The 27828-nt window shown below is 47.4% G+C and overlaps 4 protein-coding genes across 5 annotated transcripts in view; 2 read left to right on the top strand and 2 right to left on the bottom strand.

Moving 5' to 3' along the window:
- The window catches only part of ECPAS (Ecm29 proteasome adaptor and scaffold), a 69276-nt gene extending 63843 nt beyond the window's left edge, over positions 1-5433 (bottom strand). Inside the window, exon 1 of one of the 2 annotated variants that reach the window (XM_075447181.1) lies at positions 5339-5433. In XM_075447181.1, the coding sequence (XP_075303296.1) occupies positions 5339-5360 (22 nt within the window). In that variant the 5' untranslated portion in view covers positions 5361-5433. Of the gene's footprint in view, positions 1-4899; positions 5009-5338 lie in introns of those variants that run through there. The other variant, XM_075447180.1, reaches the window with a different exon arrangement.
- A 382-nt stretch (positions 5434-5815) lies between these two features.
- DNAJC25 (DnaJ heat shock protein family (Hsp40) member C25) lies at positions 5816-13126 on the top strand. Its single transcript, XM_075411200.1, has 4 exons — positions 5816-6109; positions 7170-7322; positions 9003-9473; positions 12107-13126. The coding sequence occupies exons 1-4, from the start codon at positions 5816-5818 to the stop codon at positions 12227-12229; spliced, it is 1041 nt and encodes a 346-aa protein (XP_075267315.1). The 3' UTR covers positions 12230-13126.
- Positions 13127-15842: 2716 nt separating this feature from the next.
- Positions 15843-21880, top strand: GNG10 (G protein subunit gamma 10). Its single transcript, XM_075411201.1, has 3 exons — positions 15843-16032; positions 19157-19288; positions 21006-21880. Exons 1-2 carry the CDS (start codon positions 15952-15954, stop codon positions 19280-19282), a joined length of 207 nt encoding a protein of 68 aa, XP_075267316.1. The 5' UTR covers positions 15843-15951; the 3' UTR covers positions 19283-19288; positions 21006-21880.
- A 3800-nt stretch (positions 21881-25680) lies between these two features.
- SHOC1 (shortage in chiasmata 1) overlaps positions 25681-27828 on the bottom strand; it is a 53140-nt gene continuing 50992 nt past the window's right edge. Inside the window, exon 28 of the mRNA XM_075411584.1 lies at positions 25681-25961. Coding sequence (XP_075267699.1) covers positions 25861-25961 — 101 coding nt within the window. The 3' untranslated portion in view covers positions 25681-25860. The remainder of the gene's footprint in view (positions 25962-27828) is intronic.

Below are 27828 nucleotides of genomic sequence, written 5' to 3'. Positions count from 1 at the left end.
TCTCACAAAACAACAGCAAAACCCCAGCCTGTTCACTGAAACAACACGCCCCTACTTTCCCCTCTGCCATAGGGTAGCTTGCCAAAGGGAACAACTGAAAGACACAGAAATGGTAAAGTTGTTTCGGTGTGGCCTGGATAAATGCCAGGTGCCCACCAAAACCGCTCTATCGCTCCCCCTCCTCAGCTGGACAGGAGAGAGGAAATACGCTCGAGGGTCGAGACAAGGACAGGGAGAGATCACTCACCAATGACTGTCACGGACAACATAGATTGAACTTGGGGAGAGAGGGAGTTTAATTCATCACCAATCAAATCAGAGTAGGATAGTGACAAATCCAGATCTTAAAACACCTTTCCCCCACCCCTCCCTTCTTCCCAGGCTCAGCTTCACTCCTCTTTCTCACCCTCCTCCCCCTGAGCGGTGCAGGGGGACGGGGAATGGGGGTTACGGTCAGGTCATCACACGGTGTCTCTGCCGCTCCTTCCTCCTCAGGAGGAGGACTCCTCACACTCTGCCCCTGCTCCAGCGTGAGGTCCCTCTCACGGGAGACAGCTCTTCACAAACTTCTCCAGCGTGAGTGCTTCCCATGGGCTGCAGCTCTTCACAAACTGCCCCAGCGTGGGTCCTTCCCACAGGGTGCAGTCCTTCAGGAACAGGTTGCTCCAGCATGGGTTCCCCATGGTGTCACAAGCCCTGCCAGCAAACCTGCTCCAGCGTGGGCTCCTCTCTCCACAGGTCCTGGCAGGAGCCTGCTCCAGCATGGGCTCCCCACAGGGTCATAGCCTCCTTCAGGCATCCACCTGCTCCAGCGTGGGGTCCCTTCCACGGGCTACAGGTGGAGATCTGCTCCACCATGGACCTCCATGGGCTGCAGGGGCACGGCCTGCCCCACCATGGTCTTCATCACAATCTGCAAGGGAAGGCTCTCTGCTCTGACATTTCGGGAACCTCCTCCCCCTCCTTCTTCACCAACCTTGGTGTCTGCAGAGCTGTTTCTCTCACATTGTCTCACTGCTCTAACTGCTGTCTCACCCAGAGTTTTTCCTTCCCCTTCTTAAATCTGTTATCACAGAGGTGCTACCACCGTCATTGACTGGCTTGGCCTTGGCCAGCAGCAGGTCCGTCTTGGAGCCGGCTGGCACTGACTTTATCAGACATGGGGGAAGCTTCTTGCAGCTTCTCACAGAATCCACCCCTACAGCCCCCCCAATACCAAAATCTTGCCATGCAAATCCATAACATAATAATATGTTACATAATAACATAAATAAACAGCTTAATGTTTTTAAGCTGTAATTTAAGTAATGTTTTTTAATATTGGTAAATAAATACACAGCTTAATGTTTTCCTTCCGTTAACAAGGGCTTTTCCCTTCCTTTTTTTTTTTTAATAAATTGAAATTACAGAAGCGAACACTTCGAATGCTTGCCTTACTGAGATAGCTAGTTCACTGTTCAACCTTTTCATCAAAGAAATATCCTCTCAGTTCAGCTAAGCGTAGCTTCGTTTCACGTGACCAGATTCTCCTCCTTGTCCTTATGCAGGATAAAGAATTAGCTCCCTCTGGCATTCATAGCTGTTATGCACAGCATGTCAGCTATTCTGCACAGATCCCTCAGCAGCGTGTATTTGTGTACTTGAGTATCAAGTAAAACACACACCCTTCTCTTTATGAAACCTGACTCCAGAAACTACTGGGGCTAGGACATGTCAAGCTAACTGTACTTCATAATTTAACTGATCAGCACAAAAGCATCCCAGGAACCAAAAAGAGACTCTGAGTCCTCTGCAAAACACAGAAGAGCAGAGCAGAACAGCAAAATTCTGTGTATAAAGGCAGAATTTATCTTTACTTTTCTGAAAGGTGTCTGCTTGACAGATTAGCGGGACTGTCACACTAAAGCACTTTTAGAACTCTGTTCCAGTAAATCAAACAAAAGAAGCCCCTCCTCCCTCAGCTGAACTCTGTAGAAGCATGACGTTGCACTAGCACCCCTCACATTTTCTCCAACAGGCCCTGTACCAAATAAAGAATACTGGACACAGGAGCATGTTAACTTCACTGCTTGGATGGCAGGGTCAGCTTTGGGGACAGGTCACTACTGAAGCAAACGTTCAGACACACCCTTCAGTCCCTCCGGAGCTAAGCCATTGTTTCTGCACTATTCTGCTCACAGAAGAAAGAATAAAGTTCTCATCTATCGTGCCACTACTGAAGTAGAAATCAAATTCTTGTTCAAATGGTGTTAGCGACTCTAGGAGAAAATATACCTACTACGATTACAGCAGCAAACAGTGAGTCAGGATTTGCTGGTGCTATTCCTGGCTCTACCAGTAACCCATCGTGTGCCTACAGCCAAATCACTTAAGGGGGCATTTGTAAAAGTAGGCCAGTCACCAGGTGATTTTACAAGATCTGACTGGAAAAGGCTGGGAAGGTCTGGGGAAAGGGAGAGATATTCTCTTTTTTCATTCTACTCTTCCATTTTATAGAAAAGCTTATATAGAAGCTTGAACAGCATACTGAAATCCAAGTATGTGCAGTATGCCAGGCTTAAGGCTCTCCATTCAAGTGGCTGACTATTCTTGAGATTAACTTTCCTTTCTCTTGCATCTGAAGTCTTATGGCTTCAGGGCCAATTTACTGATTCTGCATGAATTTTTCAACTGCCCTATCTCCATTCTTACGCTGCCTTCAAGCAATTTGACCTCTAAAGTGGTAAGTACCTTTACATAGAGTTTAAGCAAACAGTAAGAGTTTGCGTTTGAATGGACTTGTAGATCAAAGCTTCCTATAGCCATGTGTATATAGAGCAAGGAAAACTGGTTTTCCAGCCTAAATCTAGTAGTAGTTATTCTTGTTATTCTGGTAGTACGCAGCATCCTAAGAAGGAACAGATTTCTTTCCACATATGCTGAAAATTCACTATTTTAATGTATCAAAAGACAGCAGGCCCACATGGAGGCTGTTCAGTTTCCCTCTGTTTCTCCACATGAAATTACTCTTTTTCCATCAGCTTTAATTTTAATTTGAGACTACAGTACTTTCTATTCAGTGACAGATGAGGTACTGGGGAAAAAAATAAACCAAAGGAAAAAAATCCACTCTCTTCCCCCCCCTCAAAGATTTCTAACCAAACCGACAAAAATCCCTCAATTCTGAAGGATGCAGTGGTCAAATAACCCGAATGACAACATACAATTAATTATTAACATGAATCTCGATCTAAGGACTTGTGTCGTTTCAGCGCAGCTTAACACAAAGGGCTTTGCTGCAGCCGGCACATGGCTGAGCACTAATTCTTTGCAGGATCAGATCTGGAGGCCGGGAAGCGAGATCACACACAGACGAAAGCCGACGAGTTACAAGCAAGAGATCTTACACTGACTGGTTTCACCACGAAGAATTGAGCTAGCATTGTAAAACTAACAATAAAATCTCTTGGACGACAGCAGCGGTGAGGTCTGTCACAGTCACGATTACAATTTATCCCAATTGTCAACGGAATAAATAGCTTGGCATTTGTGTCCTCTGGCTCAAGGATCAGCGTAACTGAAAGATCTTTCTCACTCCACCGTGAGACCCTGGCTCTGTGGCTACTTAAAGGACATCCCCATCATCATCGTGTGCCTTATTCCACTCAGCCTAGTTCCAGCAACATCTCGCAAAGAGCAGAACAAGGATGCCATCTACACAGCGGCACGCCGAAACACAACCAAAAAAACCCCAAGTGACACATGGCACAGAAATGCCTTAGAACCGAAAACCAACAGCACAAATATGCTCAACGCATTTCTTCTGCCCTTCCTCTCCGGTGGTTGCCAAGTACTATTTCAGGGCAACCAAAGGCCTTCTCCCTCGGCTGAGTCATACACTGTCTCGCTATTAACTCTCTGCGGTTGTCCAAGGACTAGCTCTATTCCAAGACAGGAAAAGCAGGGAAAGAAAAACCGTTCTCCCAAGTTTCCTAGGCTTCTCCACAGAGAAGCCGACCCTTCACCGCACCAGACCGCAAAAGGGATCTGGAGGCGCACCAGAGCGCAGGGCTGGGCCTCCCCCTCCCCGCGCCCGGCGGCAGGGCCACGCACCGCCGACGGCCCCGAGAGCTGCGGAGGCCGGGGCTGCGCTCGCGCACCCACCGTGGGACACGAGAGCCCCGCGCCGGCCCGGCGCTGCCTCAGCTCACCCTGCTTTCGCAGCGGCTCTGTAGCTAAAAGAAACTTAGAATCGTTCAGGCTGGAAAAGAACTCTACGGTCATCGAGCCCAGATGCCAACCCAAGACCGCCATGCCTGCTAAACCAGGTCCCGAAGTGCCGCATCCACACGTTTCCTGAACGCCTCCGGGGATGGGGACTCCACCACCTCCCTGGGCAGCCCGCTCCACTGCCTGACCGCTCTTTCAGTAAGGAATTCTCCCTGAGATCTGCTCTGAGTCTCCCCTGACGCAACCCGAGGCCGAAGGAGGGTGACGAGCAAAGCGGGGCCAGCGCGGGCAGGCACCCAGCCGCTGCTCGGCCCCCGGCGAGCGGGTCCGCGGGGGTCCTGCCGGCCCTGGGCCCCGCGGGCTCCCTCCCGGCCGGGAGCCGCCGCTGCCTCCTCCGCACCGGGCAGGCGGGGCGGCCCCGCAAGGTCACGCAGGCCCCGGCAGGCCGCGGCGAGCCCGCCCTGCCCGCGAAGGGGCCGGGGCTGAGGGAGGCCGCCCCCGCCGCCGCAGCCCGCAGTTTCCGCTTCCCGACATGGCCGCCCAGGGCCCGGCCCCGCCGCCGCCCGCCGAGCCGGACCGGGAGCCGGGCCCCGTCGCAGCGAGGAGCGAACCGAGGAGAAGACCCCCCGTCCCCGTCCCCGTCGCCCCGCTCCCGCCCGATCGGCAGCCCCCGGCGCCGCCGCCACTCACTGAGTTCGTCCTGGGCAGCCGCGGCGGCCGCAGCCATGTTGCCAGCTGGTGAGGGAGGGGAGGCGGCGAGAGACGCGCCTCAGCCGCCCGGCCCCGGCCGCTCCCCGCCTCCCGCCCCTCTCCTCCGCCGGCGGCCCGGCACAGGCACCGGGCCGGCTCCCGCCTCCTCCCTCCTCCTCCTCCTCCTCCTCTCTGCGGCTTTTCCCGACGCAAGCCACCGCGAGGGACGGCGGAGCCCTGCGGCGCCCGCCCTCCCGTCACCGCCGCTTTATATTTAGAAAGAGCTCAGCCATCGCGCTGCCCGCCGCCCGCCCCGCCGCAAGCCGGCGGGGTGGGGGGACACAGACACGGACACACACACACACTGCACCGGGCCCCGCCCGCCCCGCGGCTCCCCGCGGGTCCGACGGCGCGGGGCGGCGGAGGGCGGCAGACTGACCCGAGTCCGCGCTGACCTCCATGGCGGCCGCGGCACGGTCCGGGCGCTGGCGGGGGCGGCGCAGGCAGACGGCCCGGGGACCCGCCGGCGGCACTGCTGCGCCCCCTCTCGGCGGACGGTGCCGGCGGCAGCCCGCGGGGGGCGGGACCCGCCCGCGGCCCGGCGGCCCCGCCCAGCTCCTGGCACAGCCCCGCCCGGAGCCTGGCGCAGCGCGGTTCAGGCCTCGGCGCGGCCCGGCGGCGTGCCGCATTGAGCACTAGCTGCTCGTTTCTTTGAGCGCCGTTGGCGCCGCGCCATCGCGTTCCAGAGCCGGCCCTCCCCGGCAAAGCCGAGTCCCACGCAACGCAAAGAACCCGCTCTCTCCGCCGCGACCCGGCGCGCCTCACGGCGGGGGGGACGGCGAGGGCAAGCCGCCGGCCCCGCCCCCCCTGCCGCGCGCCGGCGCCTGCGCGCGGAGCGATCGGCGGCGGCGGTGAAATGGCGGCGGGCGGCGGCGGAGGGCTGTGGCGGCGGCTGCTGTGGCTGTGCGCGGCGCTGCTGCTGCTGCCGCGGGCGGCTCGGGGCCTGACCGAGGGCCTGTACTGCGGGCGGCGGGTCTGCTACGAGGTGCTGGGCGTCAGCCGGCAGGCCAGCAAGGCGGAGATCGCCCGCGCCTACCGGCAGCTGGCCCGCAAGTACCACCCCGACCGTTACCGCGGGGAGCCGGGCGGCGGCCCGCAGGCGGCACACGAGAAGTTCCTCCTCATCGCCACCGCCTACGAGACCCTCAAGGTGAGAGAGCGGGACCGCCGCCGCGGCCGGAGCCGCTCCGGTAAGAGACAGCGCGGGGGGCCGGGGAAGCGGGACGGCGGCCCGGCCGGCGGGTTGCAGGGCCGGGGGCCGAGCTGACGCCGGGGCCGCGGCGGCGTTAAGCAAAGCGGGAGAAGAGAAACGGCGGCTTTAAAACGCGCAGAAAGGTGGATCGCCGCCGCCGGGGTTTGCCGCGCCGGCCCCGCGCTGAGGCGGCCGCCCGGCCCCTACCCCCTGGCCGGGGCAGGGTCGCGAAGGGCCCCGCGGCGGCGGACTTCAGTCCTTCTTCGTGTTGAAAGCGACCCGGCGGGGCGGTGTGCGAAGAGGCGGACCTGGAGGCAGAGAAGCCGCGGCCTCTGCGGGGTCTGCAGGGGAGGCTTGCTGGGCCAGGTGTGTGCGGCCTGGCAGGGACGCGCTCGGGAGGAAGACCTGTCAGTGTTTCAGGGCTGCGGAGGAGAAAAAAGGGAGCTTTCGTTGGGGTAGGAAAGGAATCGCGGCTGCGGCTGGCAAAATCAGGCTTCTCATCTCGTAATTAGCTGGGTGAAAATGAGGAAAAACTCCAAGAAAATGAGAACAGTGAGGTTTTGAAACAGCCTTCCATTGGACACATTCCACACAGCCTAGCAAGCTAACTCTAAAGGATCTGTACGACAGTCTCTTAACAGGTTCTTCCTCTAAAAATATTTTCCTGAGTGATACCTATTAACTCCAGTCCATCTGGATTTCCCGTTCTGAAGTTAGAGATACGTATTGTGTGGATTTCAGTTGCCTGTCTTTATTTCAGTATGAAACGTCTTTGTGCAGTGCGTGCTTGTGCATTTAAGACCGCATAGGTCACGTGTGTGCGGGCAGGTGAGTGTGAGAACAGATTAACTGAGAATATGAGAAAAGGACCAGAGATTTTCCTCTGTGCTTCATACTTGGTCGGCCTGTTGCAAGTTTTATGGCAGTGTGGCCATTAATGAGGTGTAAAACACAGCTATAGCAGAGTAAGTGAAAATAGGAATCTGAACCTGTCTATGTCTTTCATCTCATCCTGCAGGACGAGGAAACTCGTAAAGATTATGACTACATGTTGGATCATCCGGAGGAGTATTACAGGCATTACTACCACTACTACAGCAGGAGGCTGGCACCTAAAGTGGATGTCAGAATAGTGATTCTGGTTACGGTGTGTGCCATCTCTGTGTTTCAGGTAAAATTCCATGTTTACATGACTGTGCCCAGTGAGTTTCTCAATGGGAAGAGAAGTATCTGCAGCTCTCATAATGTGCCTGGTATTAAACACTGTCAGTGAGGACACCCATTCCTGTCTGCTGTGGTGAACTTCTGCGTGGTGTCCATAACAGATCTGAAGTGAGGACGTACTGAGCAGATTTTTGACAGCCCTTAGTACCTTGGACAAAGGTAGAGGTTAGTTTGTTTTAGTGGTAGGATATTTCGTAGAGACGAGTGCAGCTTTTCTAAAGAAGTTACTTAGTTCTTCATAGCAGGCTGAGAATAGCCTGTTCCTGAGCACAGGTTGGGTGCTCCAAATAAGCACATCAGTTTGGCAAGCTACATCAGCAATTTTTTAAAAACCAGACTAACTGCGAACTAAATTCAAAACTTAATTCAGATGATAGGACTGAATATCAAGAGTTTACTAATGTGTGAATTCTACGTTGCAGTGTATTTTAAACACCACAGTGAAGTCAGGAGAGAAGTGAATTTGGTTCAGCAAAGTTCGCTCTGAAGGTGATAGTTACAAGGTCAAGAAAACAGTCTGTGTTACATGAGAACTTGTGCTATTGCTGACAAATATTTAAGTCAAAGAAGATGCATAACTCTTTTCTTCAGGATCTGGTAGATTACTGGTTCAAAATGTCATTAAAAATACCTAAAAAGTTTAAGAAATTAAGGTACAGCTTATACTGTGGTGCAAATAGCTCACTTTTGAGTGGGATATTGGAAGTTAAAAATACGTTGATCAGAATTTGAGAGCCTGCAATAATAAATTCCAGTGGCATGTGCAGCCAGACACCTAATTTCTCTTCAGACTTACTTCCAATGGCAGATTTTCATTTCACCTCTTATTTCTTATTTTGGCTGTAAGTGGAGACACTCACTTTCCTGCACTTTCCAGCTGCCAGATGATTGCAGATTCAGTGTAAACATCTGCATAAACTGATTTGCCTCTTTCTTGCTTTCTGTTGTTTTTGCTTTTTGACTTTTGTGGAGGTTGTGTAATGTGTACGTGTCTCCTTTGTCTTGGTGAATGCTGCTTTTTTTTTTTTTTTTAAAGTTGCCCCAGTAAGACATGTTCAACCCAGGCACTATGTTTCTGTTTTGTTGTTTGTTTGTTTGTTTTTCCCCATTGAAATTCAGAGGGTAGCTGGAGATTAGAGATGGGTGTTGAATCTTGTAAAGTTGATCCTGTCAGACTAATGAGATTGTCACGTACTTATCCGTGTTTAATTACTTATTTTAAATGGGTGACAGTTTTACAATGAAATTTCATATACCAGCTACTTTATTGATAAATCCAAGGGGGCTTCCAAGAATGGCTGTCACAGCCTAGCATTAAGCTTCAGGGGATTACCATATTTTCGTGAACAAAACCAGTTGGCGAAGTGGCTGCTTGTCCTTCCTCATCACTGTATACTGCTGTGAGATACACATATATTTTCCAAGTGCCTCACTTAGTTTGGAGGGATAGGTATAGCTTCTGTGATACTGCAGAATAAGTACTGTTAACTTCGGTTTTTACCCTTGCTGTAGTATGGCTGCGGTTAAAGGCGTATCACAGCATTATTGTTTTACCTGGAAAACCTCCAAATAGGAATGTGTCTGTATAAAAAATGTGTTTTTCACTTATACTGTTCTTAAATTACAGTTCTTCAGCTGGTGGAGTAGTTACAATGAAGCCATCAACTACCTAGCTACAGTGCCAAAATACCGTATACAAGCTACTGAGATTGCCAGGCAACAAGGTTTACTCAACAAGACTAAAGAAAAAGGCAAGAACAGGCGATCTAAAGAAGAAATTCGTGAAGAAGAGGAAGAAATCATCAAAGACATTATTAAAAATAAAATAGAAATAAAAGGCGGTTATCAGAAGCCCAAGATATATGACATCCTTCTATTTCAGATCCTTCTTGCTCCTTTTTACTTGTGCAAATACATAGTTTGGTACTGTTGGTGGATTTATTGTTTCACTATTAAAGGCCGAGAGTACGGTGTGGAAGAGAAGCTGTATATCATACGAAGGTACATGAAAATGTCTCAGTCTCAGTTTGACAGCCTAGAAGATCATCAGAAAGAGACCTTTCTTGAACGGCAGCTGTGGATACGAGAAAACTATGAGGTGGGTAGCTCTGGTGGAAAAGCTAATGCTCGTTACCAAGTGCTCCCAGAGTAAGAACAGCTGCCTCCTGAAGGGTGGGGCTGTGTGAAGTGTTGCTTCAATGCTTTCTAAATTGAAAACTGTTAGACAACCACTTGGTGTGTTTTATTCGACTTCTGATGTTTGTGGACTGGTAGGCAGCAGCTCCTGACCATGCCCGTGGGTGTGGGATGGGATTTGCTTGGTCGGGTGATATCCACCTGTGATTGTTAGGGACTCTGTATACAACATTCAGCTGAATCTGATGAAAGGCTTTCTTGTAACAATGTGATGTGACAAAGTTATTACAGTAGGTTGAAGACTGTTCTCCAAACAGTAATAATTTGAAATAAGGATTACCTGGATCATCCAAAACTCTTATTTCATCAGTCTTCTAAGCCAGTAATTCCTAACTCTATTTTTTTTTTTTGAAACTGCCCCTTGATAGTCATTTGGCCTTCTGTGAGTCAGGGGCTATTCCTGATGTGCTGTGTTCAAGTAAAGATGGTATATGAAATACCACTGGGCACAACTGCTACTCTTGCCACGGACAGCCAGTTGCTAAATAGTCAATACGTAATTTGTGTTTAAGCTTTCTGTGAGAGCAGTGAAAGAACATTAGCCACAGCATGGAATTACAGTCTAGAATGACTTGGGATGCTTGGCAGATTGACAAAATATTTTTATTGTTCCACAGAAGCTCATGTGTGCGCCACCTGGTTGTCAGGTTTCTAGAAGAGAAATCGAGAATATGAACTTGGCCTGCTTAAGGGGAAGGTGTTGCTGCTGCTCTGCATATGCTGGGAAAAGAAATGGGATGGTGGCAGAACTGCCTTTGCTCCTGGCAGGGAACCAAAGATAAGGGAATGCTTCTTTAGAAGTAGGCAGAGGTGGATAAATCTAGAAACTTGAAGAGGAAAAGTGTAAAATTGATGCTAATGTAAGGAAGTCTTTAGCCGACAGGAACATACATGTGTTGAATTATGATGGGTTTGCTAGAAAACAGTCTGGGAGTCCAAAGTGTGAGTAACGTTACTAGTCAAAGCAGATATGAAGTGGAAAAAAGTGAGATGGGATGGATGTCCTGTTGTTGTAGAGGAAGAAATGACATGGTTTGGGATCCATGTTGTTTCTAACTAGTGATGCTTTGGTTACTGAATAGAAAAGGACTGTATTTGGCAGAAGTGAAGTCTGTTTAGCCCAAAGTGATCTCCTGTGGGTGGCCAGCAGTTGATTTTTGTTGAAGAATACATGAAAGTTTCACCTATACAGCAATATTTATCCAGTATAATTTGCAGCTTTGGGACGTCCTGAAAAGGAAATAGTCTCTTTGTAGGTAATTGCTTTAATGAGTTTTTCTTTGATAAACTTCTCTAGGCATTCCTTGAATGCGTTAAAACTTTCAGTGTCTGCTGTGCCATCTGGTCATGAGTTCAACAGTGTGTAGAAGATCGGTCTTTTGAAGCCACCCAGACGCTGCTGGTTCTTCTGTTGGTGGACATGGAGAATAATCATGCTTTATTCTTTTGTCTAGTGCTACCTGTGCTCCTGTGTACCACTGCTATATCTTTACTTGAAACTTAATCATGCCTTTTCCAGGCTGAAAAATACTCTTAAGTGTTTCTCCCCAAAAGCTCCTCTGTTCTTTGATCATTGGAGATGCCTATCTGCATGTTGTGCAGTTTTCCAGTGTCCTTTTAGGATGGGAAAGATCAAGAATTCAGTACACAGATACATCATGGAGTTCTGCAACACTTTTTTCCCCGCTCTGTTACTTTCCTAGTAATTTGTAAAACCTGTACGATCACTGAACATAGAGCTGGTGTATTTATAAAGCCATCTATTAATGTTTTTAAAATCTTGTTCATGCATAGCAGAGCCTTAAATGTAATTCCCTTGCGGGAAGAAGTTAGATGACACTGAGATGACATAGACCTGTATGTTGTTGAGATTTACACTGGCTGTATCTACATAAACTGCCTTCCAGAATAAAAATGCGGATGCTGTTGCTTTTTTTAGATACTCAACTTTGCTGATAATTGTAGATTTCATTACAATGACACCATTTCTTGACAGAATGTAATTGCTTATTACTTGATACTGCAGATGCTTAATGCAGAGATAAGTTAGTTGAGAAACTTAATTAGGAGTAATAAGTTCCATAGCAGTATTCCATCTAGACAATGACTTTGAAATCAGAAAACAACTGAAGTGAGGAGCTGAGCAACTGCATTGAACAGTACATGTGCCAAGAAGGGACTCAAAATTTAGCTTTTAGAGTGTTAGTAGTTCTTTCCTGTAAATTTTATTTTGTCAAATGCGTGAGCATCTAGTTCTTTAGCATCAAAAGTTTTGGAGCTTGCAGCACCGTGTTACAAGGAGGTAGTTCTGCTCTCAGCAAAAATGCAAAGCATCTAAACTACAGCCAGTAGGCTTTTTGGCTGAAGGTACACCTACACTTGATGTTGGTCACGGTCTGCTTCTATGTTTCAATTCAGTCTTCTGTAAAACCAGTAAGCTGGCAAATGGTTGAACTACAAATGCTTACACCCCCCCCTTGAGGTTGACTTAAGCTGTTTCTTCAGCGCTATTAAAACTTTTTGTTTATCAATCAGGTCTATAAACGAGAACAAGAGGAGGAGTTAAAGAAGAAGATGGCCATGGATCCCCGATGGAAGAGATACCGGCGGTGGATGAAGAATGAAGGACCCGGAAGACTGACTTTTATTGATGATTGAAAGTGGCTGAACAAAATATATGCTCATGTTGAAAGTGATTTGCAAAACTTTTCACTACATCAGTCAGAGTTTTGTCTGCTGTGGCTCAGCAGTGATCTAAAACTCAGGAATTACTAGGTCAGGCCGAAAATAATACAGGTTTACCATTTTTATAAATCAGACCTATTAAACAGGCTCAGCTCAATGTATATATGCCATTTACTTGGGGATCTCTGTGGAATTCGTTATTCCAAACGATGTATTTTCTCTACACATTTCATACTCGTGGTCAATGGAACTGTAACTTTAGTCTTTCTGAAAAGGTTTCTAGATCAGTCCTGTTTTTCCTTTTTTAAACTGAAGGGTTCCTGCCAACAGACACTGGAAATGCTTATAAAGGATTCTGAAGCAAGGGCCATTTTCTGTTTTCCTCTCTCTTTCTCCCTGCTTTTCAATCGAATTTCTAGGATGCCAAATTGTTTTTTGATGTAGACAATATGGGGATTATACTGGACTACTTCTGTTGCTATTGCTGCTCCAGTTGGAAATGAATTTTATTCTTTGTGGGAATAAATGATGCATGATTGATCATCATTGTGATGCAAACAAGCCTTAATTCTTTGTTCTGCAGAGTGATTCATGAAATAGTATGCTTAGATCGTTTGCGTTTGGTTTTTCATCTTGTATGTTGGATTGTACCTACTTGTTCAGAAGAAGTATACCAGTGAGTATTAGTCTACTAAATGTGACATTTCTTTCGCCAAAGTATTGGTAAAAGGGAAGTTGACCCTTTTTGTTAAATAGGACAATTTTGATGCCTTATGTAAATAAAAGTTTATATAATATACATACTGAAGTTGTTTAAAATTCTAGTTCTAAAATATTCTTTATGTATTCTGGTCAGACCTCAGAGTACTTAGAATAAATAACACACAACAGAACGCTGTGGTTTTCCTCTGTAACTGAGCCGAGGTCAGAGTTCCCATGATTTGCTGGTGAAAGGGATTCTGTTAACCGTATTTCTATTCAGGAGTTTTACTGGGGAAGGGACAGGTGGGGAACGTAGCCAGACTGGGCTTCTCCTATTGTTTATCGCATCTGTAAAAGCAAGTTCCTCAGAAGTGTTTGCTGAAAATGGAGCTAGGTTAATTGGCTTCTGTGGAGGTTGGCTCTGGGAGAGAAGCTCTTGAACTTGCTGCTCCTGCCACAGCCCATAATAGCTAAAAGTTTTAAAATGTTTATTGATTAGTTCTTGAAGCAAAATGCTTCTGATTCTGCGAAGGTGACCTGTTCTCATTCTTTGAGGAGGAGTTGCTGTTCTCTATGCCTCTCTTGCCAGTTTGGCTTTCCCTAGTTCTTGAAACGTCGTATCAGTTTTCTGTTTAAAATAATACATATTCAAAAACATGTTAGAAATATGATGCTAAGTGTCTAACTTCTGTATGCATTGGTAAAACTGGAGAGGAACTGCTAGATCTGTCCTTAATCTCTGCTGCATGCAATATAGTTGTAAACTTAATCAACTTTGTATTTAATGGTCCATTCAAATTTAAAACTTCTTACAGAAGGTGTCTAGAATAAGCTACGCTTGCTTTCCTGGAGTGATCTTAGGGAGGCTGTAGTAGTGCGGCAGGGGCACTGCAAAGATGAAGTGAGAGACCTTCACAGCTTGGGTGTGTTGCTGCTTTGTCCTCCAAAACATTGTCAGCTTCCTGCAAGAGTGGGAGGGGAAAGATTAAGTTGCTGTGATAGAAACAGAGGGACTAAAGGTAAGCAAGGTAAAATGGTGTTGACTGTTAGGTAGGATGGTTATATCTGGAAAAGAACTGGGCAAGTGCATGCAAGAGGATCTAGACCTGGGCCTGCGTTTCCCCAGGCTAACAGCTCTGCTGCTCTTGCCCTTATGCCTGGTTTTGCTCTGTCTTCTGCATCCCAAGCCAAGTCTTTGGGTTATACAAATAAGCGGTCGAAACACAGATGTGTTTTCCTTTCTTGCCTAGTTTAGTTCTATCCAAGATCAGTTTGCTGACCTGATGCTACAGCGGGAAATCGGCGCAGTGGAGGGGTGGTCCCTGGGGAAGAGAGAACTGGCCTTTCAGCAGCAATGGTGTCTTGTCTCTGTAGAACTACAGCCTGATACCGAGGGAGTGGAGAAGGGAAAGTCAGCAGGTATCGCACGACCTGCTGGCAGCGAGCCGTTCTGCAGACTCCACGCGGGGTTCCCTCTTTCTCTCAACATATGAGCCCTTTGAAAATAACCAGATGCAGGCGTAAATTCATGGGCTGCAGCACAAATTTGCTGGGCAGTGACACTGCGGTCGCATCTTGTGATGAAGGATAGAAAAAGTTCGTGTGTCTTTACAAAGCTGTCAGCGATGCAGTGACACCTCATCAGCTGAGGCTACGGAGCATTTCTAGCCCAACATCTCATTGTAGTTCTAAATGATGTCTGTCTTCTGAGCATAAATTTTCAGGCCCTATTTTATCTTGAAATAAAGTTGATAAAGCAATTATGTAAAGATAGAAAAGCAGGAATGAGACTTCAGAGAGTTACAATACTATATGTAGTAAAGCCAGTATAAACTGAGATGACTTCAGAGACAAGTATTTGCATGAACAAGTATTGCTGGTACTGGGTAGTGGCGAGATCTTGGCATGGAACAGTGGGGCAAGGTAACAGGATCTTGGAGAAGAACCACCTTACCTCCTATCTGCTTTCTGCAAAGAACTGCATCTGTTTTGTAGCATGTATGTACTTTCAAATATATAGTATACATAACATGAAACAGGCATTTCATTCGATACGCAAAAGGTATTCGGAGCTCACATTCCTTTCCCATTCAGCACAAGTCTTCTCCATGACCATGCCAAGGCTTTGGTTGAGTCTGGTTCTCCTGATGTTCAGAGCAATCATTTGAGGCTATGAGCTTCACCCCGACGACTTTTCAACGGGCCAGCAAACTGATGGCTGGCAAACCCCCAGCAAAAAGCGAAGTGACTTATCTATCCTCGTTGGTGAAACGGCGATGAGCAGTGCCGGGGTGAGGCTGGCAGCAGCAGCCAGGCAGTTTGAGCCCCACAGCTGCCCGCTGCCAGCATGGACTTTCTGTTAAATCTTTGCAGGACGTTTAGAACTCCCTTTCATTCTTTGTTTGTTTTTTTTTTCCCTTTTTTCTTCCCCCTTCTTTTCTCCTTTCCTCCCCTTTTTCTCTCCTTTTCCCTTTTTCTCTCCTTTTCCCTGCTTTCCTTTTTTCTCCTTTTCCGCTCTTCTTTTTTCTGCTTTTTCTCCTTCTTTTCCCTTTCCCTCCTTTCGCCCTTTCCACCCCCAACCCCCTTTTTTCTTTCTTTTTTTAAATTTTTTTTCCCCTTCCCCCTCCTTTTCACCCCATTTTCCCCCTTTTTCCTTCCTTTTTCTCCCTTTTACTCTCTTCCTCCCCTTCCCCTCTTCATCCCCCTTCCCTCCCCCTCTTCCCCTTCTTTTTCTTTCCTTTTCCCCCCTCCTGCCCTATTTCAGCCAGCCAGGCTTTCCGCCCCGCCGCCGCCAAGACGCTGCGCCCGGCAGCGGCGGGGCGGGCCCGGCGGGGCGGGCCCGGGGCGGGGCCCGAGGGCGGAGCGGATCCGGCCACGCCCCTTAGCGGCGGAGGGCGGTGCCAGGCCGGTCCTCGCGCGCTGCCGGTGCGGTCCGCCGTCCCGCCCGCCCGCCCGCCCATCCGTCCGTCCGTCCGTCCCGCCGCGGGCCGGGGATGTCGTCGGGCGGCAGCGTGAGCGCCATGCAGCGGCTGGTGGAGCAGCTGAGGCTGGAGGCGGCCGTGGAGAGGATCAAGGTGAGCCGGGCCGCGGGGTGCCCCGGACTGGGGGTGCGGAGGGGTGCCCCCGGGGCGCCCGGGGACGCCGGGCGGTCTGCCACGCACGCGTGGGCCCGCTCCTGCGTGGGGCTTCGCGGGCGAGTGCGGGCCCGAGGTGGGGTTCGGGTGAGTGGCTCCGGGGGGCAGCCCCGGCTCGCCGGCGCGGAGCGGTGCGAGGAGGGGGGCCCGCAGCTGCGCTGCGGTAGCGGCCCCGTCCAGCGAGCGTGCCCCGGCACGGCCCGCGGGGCGGCGGGGGTCGGACTCGTTCGCCTCCTGCGCTTTCCTCCTGTCTCGCCGCCTCCGTGCGTTCGCCATTTTCCTCTGGCCGGCCGCAGAGCACCGGCTTCCTCGGCCCGGCGGCGGTGCCGGCATCTGGAGCTGCGGGAACCCGGCTAAGCGAGTTCCAAACGGTTTGGAATACCTTTTCTCACCGTTCCTGTCCCGGGCTGGTGGGAATTCGAAGTGTCTGTTGCGAGGTGAAACCGCCGTGGCTTTTGGACATCGCCCCCATCAATTCATTAGCGCTACGAAGCCTCATTAGCAAGTAGTGGATGGGCAGATGTTTGCTCGCTAGGTGTGACTGCAGTCGGTCGCTGCAGCGATGTGTGGGGGTCGGCGAGACGCGGCACGACGCCGAGTGGAAATGCAGCCCCTCGTGGCAAGGCAGGTACTGTCTAACGCAGAAGTGGCTGACCAAACATTGCTGTTGCTTTATAGTACCAGCGATAGCCTGGGTCTCTGTTCCCGCTCGTTTTCAGGCATAGACCCCCTCCCGCTTTTTTGAGGGGAGGCTGGGAATGGGTATGAAAATGGAATTTGTAGGTTATTGGGGGCTACTTTGTGGCAGTCACATATTCTGGATCTGTGCTGCTCAAGGCTGCATATTTATTGTGGGTCTGCTTGTACTCTGGGGAGGCTCGGCCTTGGCGAAACCTCGGTCTCGTCTGTCTGGCAGCATTGTGTGCAGCGGTCTCTTTCCAGGTCTGCTGTTCTAGGAGCCTGTTCGTGTCTTTTTATAATCACAAGCGAAAAGCTGCATGAATGAAAATGTGTCCTATAAAAAGCATCATTTAGGGTTTCTTGACATGCAGTGTGAAAACAGTAAGGAATATATTCAGCTGGTGAAAAACCACTTGGATCAGTTTTAGCAGACACGGAGATGGGAGAAAACATTGTTTGGCTACTGTGAATAGACAATGTGTTTTCAGATGGAAGCTGGATATGAAAGGATTTTTGAAAATACATCCCACACTGCAAAGTTCCAATGGTGATTTTGTTTACCCTGCCAGCTAAAAAAGCAGACAGGAACAGTATTTTCAGAAAGAGGAAACCCGAGTAGGAAAGAAGTACCCACACACATCTTGCACGCAGGAGGCTGCCGCGGGGAGCGTGTTTGCCCTGTGGTGAAATATGGGAGAAACCCTTGTGCTTGCTGTGTGAAGTGGAGGACTGGAGAATGTTGTAGGGGCATAGGGAGGGCTGAGAGCGGGCAGATCCGTCCTGGAACAACATTCTGCTGCTGCACGGCTAACCCTCACACAAGTGCCAGCAATCAGGGTTGTACCCTTCCAGGAGCACCGGGACATAGACAGCTGCAGAATTCAGCGGCAAGGTGCGGGGAGACGCCGTGAGCAACTGCAAACCGTGCTGCGCTCGTAGGGCAAGCCCTGTCCCGAGGGAGACTCTGCTCGTTTTCCCAGGAAAAACATGCGGCCTTGGCTGATCGGAGTTGACAAGTGGCCCCTCTGCCTGAGAGCCATGCAGGGCACAGTCGGCTCCCACTGCGGGGTCAGTGCTGACGCAAGGGTGCTGATGCCGCAGGGGGTCCGAGGGGCTGGGCAGGGTGGGAGACATTTTGCAGCCTCCAGAAAGGAGTTCTCCTGGAGGAAGGGAGGAGTGACAAAGCCCTCTGACTAGTGGGGGTCCTTGCTGTGGATGCGACTCCCTGTACCCCAGCCAGGAGAAGCCGGGAGGCTGGAACCCGGGAAAGTGCTTTTCTTGACAGCTCCCCAAAATGCTGACAGCTGCTGGGTAAACTGGGGCGGGGTTACCAGGATGGGTGTCCTGGAGGAGAGCTGGGAGGTGGTGCACAGGACAGCAGCCAGACAGCGAACGAAAGCGTGCCCTAGGCCAGACTTCCTACGTGCTTGCAGATGCTGTTAGGTGGGATGTCCCTGAATCAGAGCCCCGTTAGGGCTCCGGGGTGGCCCCTGCCAACAGCAGGCTGGGAAGCGTGGGTCGTCCTTCTGGCTGTTGTCTCATCCTGCTGCTGCCAACATTGTGAAGTTGCGTAGGAAGAAAAATCAGTATTTTGAGAGTCCTGTAGTGGAGGCAGAGGTGACGTCAGAGGGGAACTTGTATTCCCACCAGCATGCTCAGTATTTCCTTTAAAATGTAAAGATGTAGCAGACAGCGGGGATTTTGACAGTTCCCTGCAGCTGTTGCCAATGCGTGTCTGAGAAATTGGGAATTCCCCTACGCTTTCCTTCAAAAATACAAGCACACGAATGACTTGCTGTCCACAGGGAGAGCAGGGGCGTTCAGTGCTGGAGGCATCTTGCCTTTGGGTTTCTGGGCTTCTTGTTCTGCAGCCCTGAGCTCTCCTCTCTGGGAGCCAGTGTGCGGATTTGAAGCTCTCACTTCGCTGCCAGGGGATAGTGGCAATTTGGACTGTTCATCCTCATCTTTTTGCTTTCGTTCCTTGTTATGCTCTGTGTTGCCTAACAGTTTGGAAATGAAAATCCTTTTTATAAATTACCTGAGGATGTAAGAGTTCAGATATAAACCCGAAAACAGTACAGGAGATTGGAAAATATTGTGGTCATGGCCCTGTGCATTTTAATGAGGGCAACTTGCATTGCACTTGCAGCTCAGCCCTCTGCACTCCTCTGGCTCATCACTGGCGTAGTATTTCGTGCATGTTTCATTGGTGCTTTGTAAATGAGCGTCTGTGCTGATTTACTTGGTGTTTTAGAACCCGAGAGCTGACTTGGCTGCTCTCCAGCTCTGTTTGATAATGGTTCTTCAAGAGGCAGTGCCTAATAGATGCCTGTGAATGAATTAGTTTCCTCTCTGTGTTTGTGTTTCTTTTTCCTTTACACAGGTCTCTCAGGCAGCTGCAGAACTCCAGCAGTACTGTATGCAAAATGCCTGCAAAGATGCCTTGCTTGTCGGGGTTCCTGCGGGCAGCAATCCCTTTCGAGAACCACGGTCCTGTGCTCTACTCTGAAATCAGGTAATAAAGTCACAGATACCACAACTCTGATTTGAAACTCATGCCCTAGGAGGGACAAGGGCACACGTTGAAAGCTGTTTGAGTGTCTAGTTCCTGGTGGCGAAGTGTTCATCACTTCCCTGCTGGCTCTACAGACTGTTTTCTGTTTCTTTTAGGTGTGGCAATTGAATCATGTCTCTTTCCTATGGCTCTTTCTAGAGGTGTTTTGTTTGAGTTGGTGTTTTTGTCGGTTGGTTGGTTTTTGTGTTTGAACAGCTCTAAGGTCATTGGCAGCATCCAGAGTATTAAAAACTGCCTGAGAAACATGGCTGTGTTTGACCCAGCCCAGACATAAAAACCAGTCGCGTACCCAGCTTGGAGCAGTAGGACAGAGCCGCGGCACCTGCGTGTGCTTTGATGACTAGCTCACCGCTTAACCAGCAGCCTTGTTGGAATACGCTTTGCCTTCGACGTCACAGAGCAGCTCATTTGGCTGTGTCTGTCCTTAGGCTCCTTCGGCTGTTACTGTTGGTACAGCACCAAAAGCGGCAGAAGCAGAGAGGAGCCGAGGCAATCCCTTATCACATCCCTCACAACCTTTACAAGCGCGCGTCTGAAAGACGAGGCGCTCCCCGAACTCTGCCTGGTTTGTCCCTGCTGCCTCCGCAACGCCTGCAGGGTGGGTGGGCGGCCGCCCGCCCAGCGTTGGCGGGTCTTTGGGATCCAGTTCTGTGATTCCCGCTCCTGCCTCTCTCATCTGCGGTGCAGAGGTCAGCGGTTGCAGCGGGAGGAAGAACGGCCGTGTGTGCTAGTAGTCTTGGGCAGGGTCACACCACGACTTTTGCTGGAAAATCTTACTTCTTCTGCATGGTGAACAGACATGGAAGTAGGACATTCAGAAGGGGTTCCTCTTCTCTAAAAGAAACAAAGTAATTCCTGATAAAGAGCTGAAAAAAACTACAGAAAGAACCACTGAATTCCGCTCTTTGAGAGTGCTGTCAAAGTGAAAATGAATGTTTTCTTTCAGGGCTGAACGTAAACTAAAACACAAAGTACTTGTAAAATCTTCCCCTCCCCACTGCCAGGGTTCCTAAGCTTACAATCACGCCTGTGCCTCATCAGTAGCGCAGTTTTGATTGTTGCTGCATAGGTTGGACGAAACAGGATTGAACCTGACGAGAGAGAACAACTGAGCGTGAGATGCTCTGCGGAAAAACTTGGCGGTGGGGGAAGCACAAACAGAAGTTTTTCTTAATTTAGGTGCTACCCTTAATTCTTCCTGCACATGAGATAACATTGGTAGTGGCTGTTGCATGTGTTCTTCTGTTATTGAAGCCGGCTATCTGCTTTTTTTGTGTGTGTGTATGTATGTATTTCTAGGATTCGAGTTTGATTGCGCCATCCAGACAGGATACCAAATATTTGCTCAGACAAGTTTGATGGTTAATTTATGGTACTTTCAGAAATGCATAGCTCAGCCCACGATGTAATTTAGTCATCTTTTGCTGACAGATCAATTATCTAGTTTATTATTATTTAGTTATCTTAGGATAATAAAAAATGAAAGCAAAATCAAAAAGCCAATTAAAAAATTTTAGAATATTCAAGGATGCCAACATCCAACAAAGGAAAGTGGTTATTCAGTTTTTCTTAGAGCAAAGGAGCTTTTGTGTTACAATCTGTAAGAGAAACGCATTTAATAAAGAAAGAGCATTTAATAAACCCTTTTTTCTTACAGAGAAGGTCATCGGCGAGTTGCCTTCAAGCATGACACGAATAACAACTGCCTTTCCTTCACAAGAAACGTCTCTCTTTGTGTCCTTACTTCTGTGTGGCTAAAACGATGTCCTGTTTGTTCTTGTGTGTCTGGACTTCACTATCTTTTGCTCATGTTCCTGAAGTTTTTAATGTAACTCGTATTCTTTTCATAATTGTCACCATTGTTACCGCACTATGCTAACTATACAGATATTACTTGAGAAGTTTACATTTTAGAAAAGAAAAATGTGTGAATTTTTACCAAATTACTTGCTCCTATCTTGGTAAACTGTTACACCAGAATGACAGCAAGAACTGCTTGTATTTTCCAAAATAAAACATCGAGAAAGTGAATCATTAAAGTGTAAAACTAAATGCTGTTAGTACTGAAGTAATGTTCTCAGGGGGAATTTTGCTTCCATTAGCAAGACCTGGAACCAAGTACAGTTTTTCTTCAAGTGCATCTGAGTCCATAAGTGACACATATTAGAAACTGCCGGACACAGCGTGTGGCACAGGCTGGATTCCTAAGGTGTGTTTCTTACAAAGCTTCTGTAATACTTCTCCTAATTTGTATTTGTAAAGGTACTGCTGTGGTGGAATTTCCTTGACATGTTTAAAATGTGACCAGACAAGACACTAAAAATCAATGAGCACCCAAGTTAGTTGCATGCATAATTGTCAAGGTTTGCAATACACAAAACTTACAAAAACGTCATTTGTCTTCAGTTTTTTATAAAGCACTTTTACAAGGAAAACTAACTTTTTTAATAGGTTTTTAATTTTGCCTTTCTATTGTTTGTATTAATCTTTCAGAAGTTTAGCAATAAAATTCCTTTCCCCACTGGCTTTGAACTCATTGTTTAATTATAACAAAGAGCAGATATTGTAAGGAAGAGGATACTGTGATTTTGCAGTGGGAGGGGAGGCCTCAATCTATTTGGCTATTTGGGAAGAGAAGGTTGCTGTTGTTTTTTTTAGAAAATGTGTCTTATTAATAGAAAAATCCTATTAATAGCTATCTACCATTTTTGTGGTAAATAGTAACAATGTTATCAGGCTCACTTACATGCTTTGAAACTGCAAGGAAGATCTTTGTAACCCGAATATTTAATTTTCATTCATGTCAGCTGAAATGGGGCAGTGAGCGTCCTCCAGGCAGTTCAGTCTTTGTCAAAAGACTTTCATGTTTGCTGCCCTGCAGGAAGATGCTGAGAGTCATAATACAGCCAATACGTATTGTGCCCCTAAATACAGAAGAGAATGTCCTTCCTTAAGGGCTTTCCTTCGCTCTGACTTCCTTTCTTTGTAGGCTGTTTGAATATGGCAGTTTTTATCTTAGTACTCCACACGTGCACACACTCCGGAAGTCTCAAGGAAGCACGGTTATTCTTGTACGGAGGTGAGCGGAGGCTCGGGTTGAGGTCAAAATGGTCAAGTCGGGGAGGGATGGGAGTAGGCATCAAAGCCCTTTGGACAGCCAGCATCTGGCGGCTGGCCTCTCCTCCCCGGCAAGCCTGCCATATTTCTTTTGCCTCCTGCAGTAAAACCTGCCCCCGCCCCCCCCATCTGTTTCACTCCCCAGGCCCCCCTGCTGCATCCCCGTTCCTGCTTAGCGTCCTGGCTTGGAGCTGGGGTTCTGGAGCGGCTGCTGAGCGGGCACAAGGAGCTGCCGCACTGCAGTCTGCAGGGGAGAGCAGCTGCTGCTAGCCAGCCACTCGGTTGCTGTTGTCTCTTGGCTGCCCTGCCCAGCTCCGCTGGGTCTCTTGCAGCTGGACCATCACCACCACCGCATGTCGGACGAGCAGCGCCGTGTGAGGAGCACGCTGCAGGTCCGGGCTGCGCCCGCATCCCGCACCAGCAGCGGATGGCAGGACTTGCGCAGCAGCTGTGGGGTGGGTTGGGAGTGGTCCACCCCGGTGCGCCCACGAGCGTGGCGGCGATTCTGCAGTCCCACGGGCTCCAGTCTTTGCGGAGCAGCGTGCTTGCCGCACCCCTTTGCTCCTGGGTGCGAGCAGGGAGAGAGATGACAGCAAAGCCACCTCTGGTTCCCCAGCCATGGTCTGTGACAAAAGCTGGGTGTCAGAATGAGCTCCAGAGCAGGGCTGGTTGGTGTTGAGGCTCAGTTTTATGAGGCACGCCGCTGCCGGTTGTTTCATGTTGGCGAAATCAAGCAGACTGCATCTTAGCAGCTCAGGTTTTGCAGGTCCTCTTTTTTGAGGCAACCAAGAAACCTGACCACTGAACCTGGGCAGCTGCCTGCTTCTGTAGGCAGCAGAACGCCAGTCAACAGGACAATGCCTTGTATCCAGCTGCAGATGTACCTGGGTCTGCACTGCTTTGCTGAACGCTGGGATGGCTTAGACGGGGAGAAGCACTGCGTTTTGCTGCCCCTGCTCTAGCGTGTGTCCTCTGCAGTGGGATGGGCATCTGCGGACAACGACGACTTAGTTTCCTTTACCAAAGACCATCCAAGAGGGCTATCTGCTGATGTCTCCACTCTCCACACATGGCACAGAGGCCTCATACCAGCCCCACGGCAGCAGGTCCCACAGGATGCCCACGATAAAGCAAGTCAGGCGAGTGAACACATAAGTGCACCATGTGCCTCACATGAGCCACAAACCTCCCTTTTCTCGCTGCCACCCCTCACATCAGAAAGGCTCTGCTCCATCTGCAGGTGCCACCTGCCTGGTCACCGAGCAGTTCACAGATTTGATCCGAGAACTGGGTGTCCCTGCCCACTGATGGAGGACTGGTGATTAGTTTTTGTATTGCATTTTTTTGTCTGAGAATTAGTTGCTTCCTAATTCTTCTTAGTTATAGGTGATTTAGGGAGGAAAAAAAAAGTTCATTTTTATAGCGCAACAGTAATTTTCTTCCAACATTAAACAGATGGGATAAGGGGGAGAATGTGACGTGATAAATTTGTCAATGTCTCTCTGTGAGAGACTGAGAGTCATAAACAAAAGTGAAAAACAACTGGTCATAGCAAACCCTTTTCCTTATTTTCCACTACGTTGCCAGTAACTAACTGTACACTGACATTTTTTCTACCTAATGGAAACTTAATGCAGTCAGCATTTGAATTTTCTTTACTTGTTTAAGGCAGGCAACATGCATTTGTCTTCTAAGTCCTCTACAGATTATCTGAGGTAGTCTTCCATGACTGTTCACGTGAAAGTTCTGGTGTCAGCATTTGCCTGTGGGACAGAGCACATAAATATATAGCTTGGCAGTGGAAGCTGTAATTTTCTCCACTGTGGTCATCTGTGACTGAGAATTTGCAGAGCTGCACTCTTAAAAGAACAGATTGCTGGGCTTGGCAATCTGGGAGACAGTTCTGAAAAACAGAGCCAAACCCATAATGCATAGAGATGGAAAATGGTTAGGTCAAGTGACCACAAAAATGGGCCAGAAATAGCAAGGAAGTTGAAATTTTTATTTAAGTCTTTCTCATGTTCTGGGCAAAATATGGAAACACTGGCTCGTTTGCAATTCTAGTAAAAGTCTTTTTATGTTAAATGGTGTTTTCTAAAGTCTTGCAAGCAATTTGGGTACAAATAACTTGGGGGTATTACTGGGAACTAAAATTGCTGTTAGTGCTGTCATCATAGCTTTTAGGAATTCTCAGCTAAAAATCAGCACTCCATCTTCTCTGAAAGACCAAACCTTTCCCCTCTGAGTGCTGGTTTTATTTATCCAAATAGTGAATATGCGCTTAGTGAAGGCTCAATGTCAAGAAAGTATTTTACTGCAAGCATAAACCGTAATCTTGGTGGGGGTTTTTTTGTTTTTTTTTTTCTTCCCCTTTCTGTTACTGCATCAAACTTAAAAAGATTTGTGAGTTTGAAAACTGAATCATCTCAGCTGAAGGCCACTGAACAGACACTGACATTCTGGAGCTGGCAGGCATGCCTCTGCAAACCATGTAGGCATTCCTGCAGCAGAATGGAGCTACTGTCTACCATTGCTCCCACACGTATTTCCAATTTTGTTGCCAAATCTTTTGATGGAAAGTGAGGGTTAGGGTACTCTGCTGTCCTCTCTCTTCTGTAGCTTGCAATTGAGATGCCTTTTTTTTTTTTAATCTCTCACCAATTTCAGCTGTAGCCTGTGGTATCTGGCGCTGCCTCCCAAATGACTCTCATCTCCCTACTTGCCAACGCACTGTAGCAGGCTGAAAAATGTGGATGCCAACAAATGGCCTCCACCAGACCGAGAGTCACAGTTTGGTTCTCTGAATCAAATCTGTTGGAATCCTAGATTTCAATATACCTTTCACATGTTGTCCATAAACAGATAGGTTATTTCTGTAGCTTGATTATGATTAAAGGCAGTTCGGGAACTCATCACATGGTTTCTAAAGGAGCTGTCAGAAGGAAAGAAGTGGAACCGAGTCCAAGGGACAAATACAAAGGGTCACAGCTGTAAGGGCAAGAAAGCTCTAAGACGTTATGAGCAGACTTGAGATTCCAGCAGACTTACTTCCTCTTTCAGTCTGGAAGCTGCATGCTCAGGAAGCAAACATAGGTGCCTTGAAAACTGTGAGCTTCAGTGCTTGTTTTTTTAAATTCATATTTTATTTTTTACATAAATAGTGATAAAGTAACTCTATATCACCCATGAGAACAGAGAAACTGTAATTCTCCAGGTTCAAGGAATGAGTTTGTTTAGTAAAATTCTAAAAACATACAAAAGAATCCTGAATTAGTAAGGATTCCCAAACCCTAGTTTCTCTCTAAAAGTGAACAAAAAAATGAATTTAATCTATTTCCCTTCAAACAGTTTAAGAATTTTAAAAAGTATGTTCAGTATGCAAATCCCCACTCCATTCAAAAGAATTTAAGACGTGTTTGTCCATCACTTCTTCCAGGGACTCTTTCATATGTCAATCTCCTTTTTTTGAACTCCGGTACTTCTGCAAATCCTGAATCTGGAAAAGAGGTGGAAAGAAAATACATGTATGATAAACTACAAATACAATACCTATGCAGACTTAACTACGTGTTTCTCAGAAGCAGTAACAGACTTTAGCCTTAACCAGTATACTCTGTATCAAAAGTATCAACTGTCATAAAATTAAATGTGTACAGATTAACGTTAACTACTAATTACCACTTCTGATCCATTTCATGCATATTGTCCTGTAATAATACAGGACCTTATACAAAATAAATACATCAACCTGCACTATGCTTAACCACAATATTTCAGTAAAGATTTTAATGCTTATTTCTATTTCATTAATATTACACTCAGTACTATTCAGTAATTGTGAAAGTTAATTCTTTTTAACCAGATATGTTCATGTATCTAAGTTGTTTAAAAAAGCTACTTACATTCTTAAGGTTCATGTATTTTTACAATAAAATATTTGATTAGTCAAAGCTTATTCAAAGAAGTTACTGTAACAAAATTCTGTTTAGTCTTTACAAAAAATATTGTCAGAAAACTTTAACACTGACCTAAGGATTTCATCTGTTCCAGTGGAAATACTGGCTTGGCATATTGGCATTAACTGTTTGAGGTTTAATGAAAGTTTGATCTGAAGCCTGAAGAAATCCCTGGGTGTTCCCAATGTGTCTTTTTAACTTGGCTCTGTACACATTTCTTAAAGTTGGGATTTCACATTACTTAAATTTGGGACTGCAGAAGGCTTTCACTGTATTAAGGTGGTTTTTTGTATTAGCATGCCTAACTATTTAGTGTACTTATTTTTTCCCTAGCTAGTAAATAATAAGGCAAAATAAGCCTATTCTTCCAAAATCTAAACCAAAAATCACTTTTCCTTTTTTGATTCAATTCAGATTTAGGTATACCTTTGCCCTACTGGGCAAGAGTATTAAAGAACGCTTGTCAGCTGGAGATCACAGTGTTTTCAGAACACTGTAAAATGTGGTGCCAGAAGAATCTGCCCTGATCTCTACTGAAACTATTCTACTTAGAATTTTATACTATCAGTGCCAGTTAGAGGTTACTGAAATACTGTTAACTGCCCAGCAATACTCCAGGTCTCAATTTTTATCCCAATGGAGAGGCAACAGGTTTGTTCAGAGTTTCTGCATGAACATTATAATTTACACAGGCAGAAAATTAAAAGCAGTTCACCATATCCAGTTACCTTTTACTCTCTTTTCTTCCGTAATTGCCTTAAGTAGCCCACGAAACATAAACATATCAATTAGTTACTTGTATTTTCATGAATGATTCTGATCTAATTAGTCAAAGCATTTAATGCTGTGCTGTACCAACAAGAGATTTAGTGACAGGCAGCAACAGTCATCTGTACTAGGAGTTTGGTACTTTACTTAAGAAGCTTAATTTAGGATTTTTAAAGAATGTGGCACCCCACCTACAGGGAAGCAGCAGAATTAAAAAAAATACCACAATATACAATACAGCAATACTTAGTCTGACAGGGACTAGACCTGCTTTCTTACTTTTAAGACTCCATGGATACATATTACGGCTTATCAAAAAAGGTCTCAAGCTAACTATATCTGAGAAAGTAAACCTGGGATAAGAAAAGTACAAAAAGAGAGAAGCCTGAAGCTTTTAAATAAGGACTGTCCACACCCTCATGGTAATCAAAGTTTTGCATGCTATACCATCTGTGTGAAAAAATATGCTTTGGAATGATTTCAAGATTGAGAGTTTAGCCCTGGAGACGTTAGCTAAAAAAAAAACAAACTCCAAGAATAAGGGAAGTGTATGAAACAAACTTGGAAAGTTGTCAGAGTGAAATTGTTACTTCATTAATGCCAACGGCAAAATGTAGCCATTGGTAGTATCTAAATTTC

This window comes from Opisthocomus hoazin, chromosome Z (genome assembly GCF_030867145.1).
Source record: "Opisthocomus hoazin isolate bOpiHoa1 chromosome Z, bOpiHoa1.hap1, whole genome shotgun sequence".
Classification (NCBI taxonomy): Eukaryota; Metazoa; Chordata; class Aves; order Opisthocomiformes; family Opisthocomidae; genus Opisthocomus; species Opisthocomus hoazin.
The sequence above is the reverse complement of the archived record's forward strand: the minus strand, read 5'-3'. Positions and strand labels throughout refer to the sequence as shown.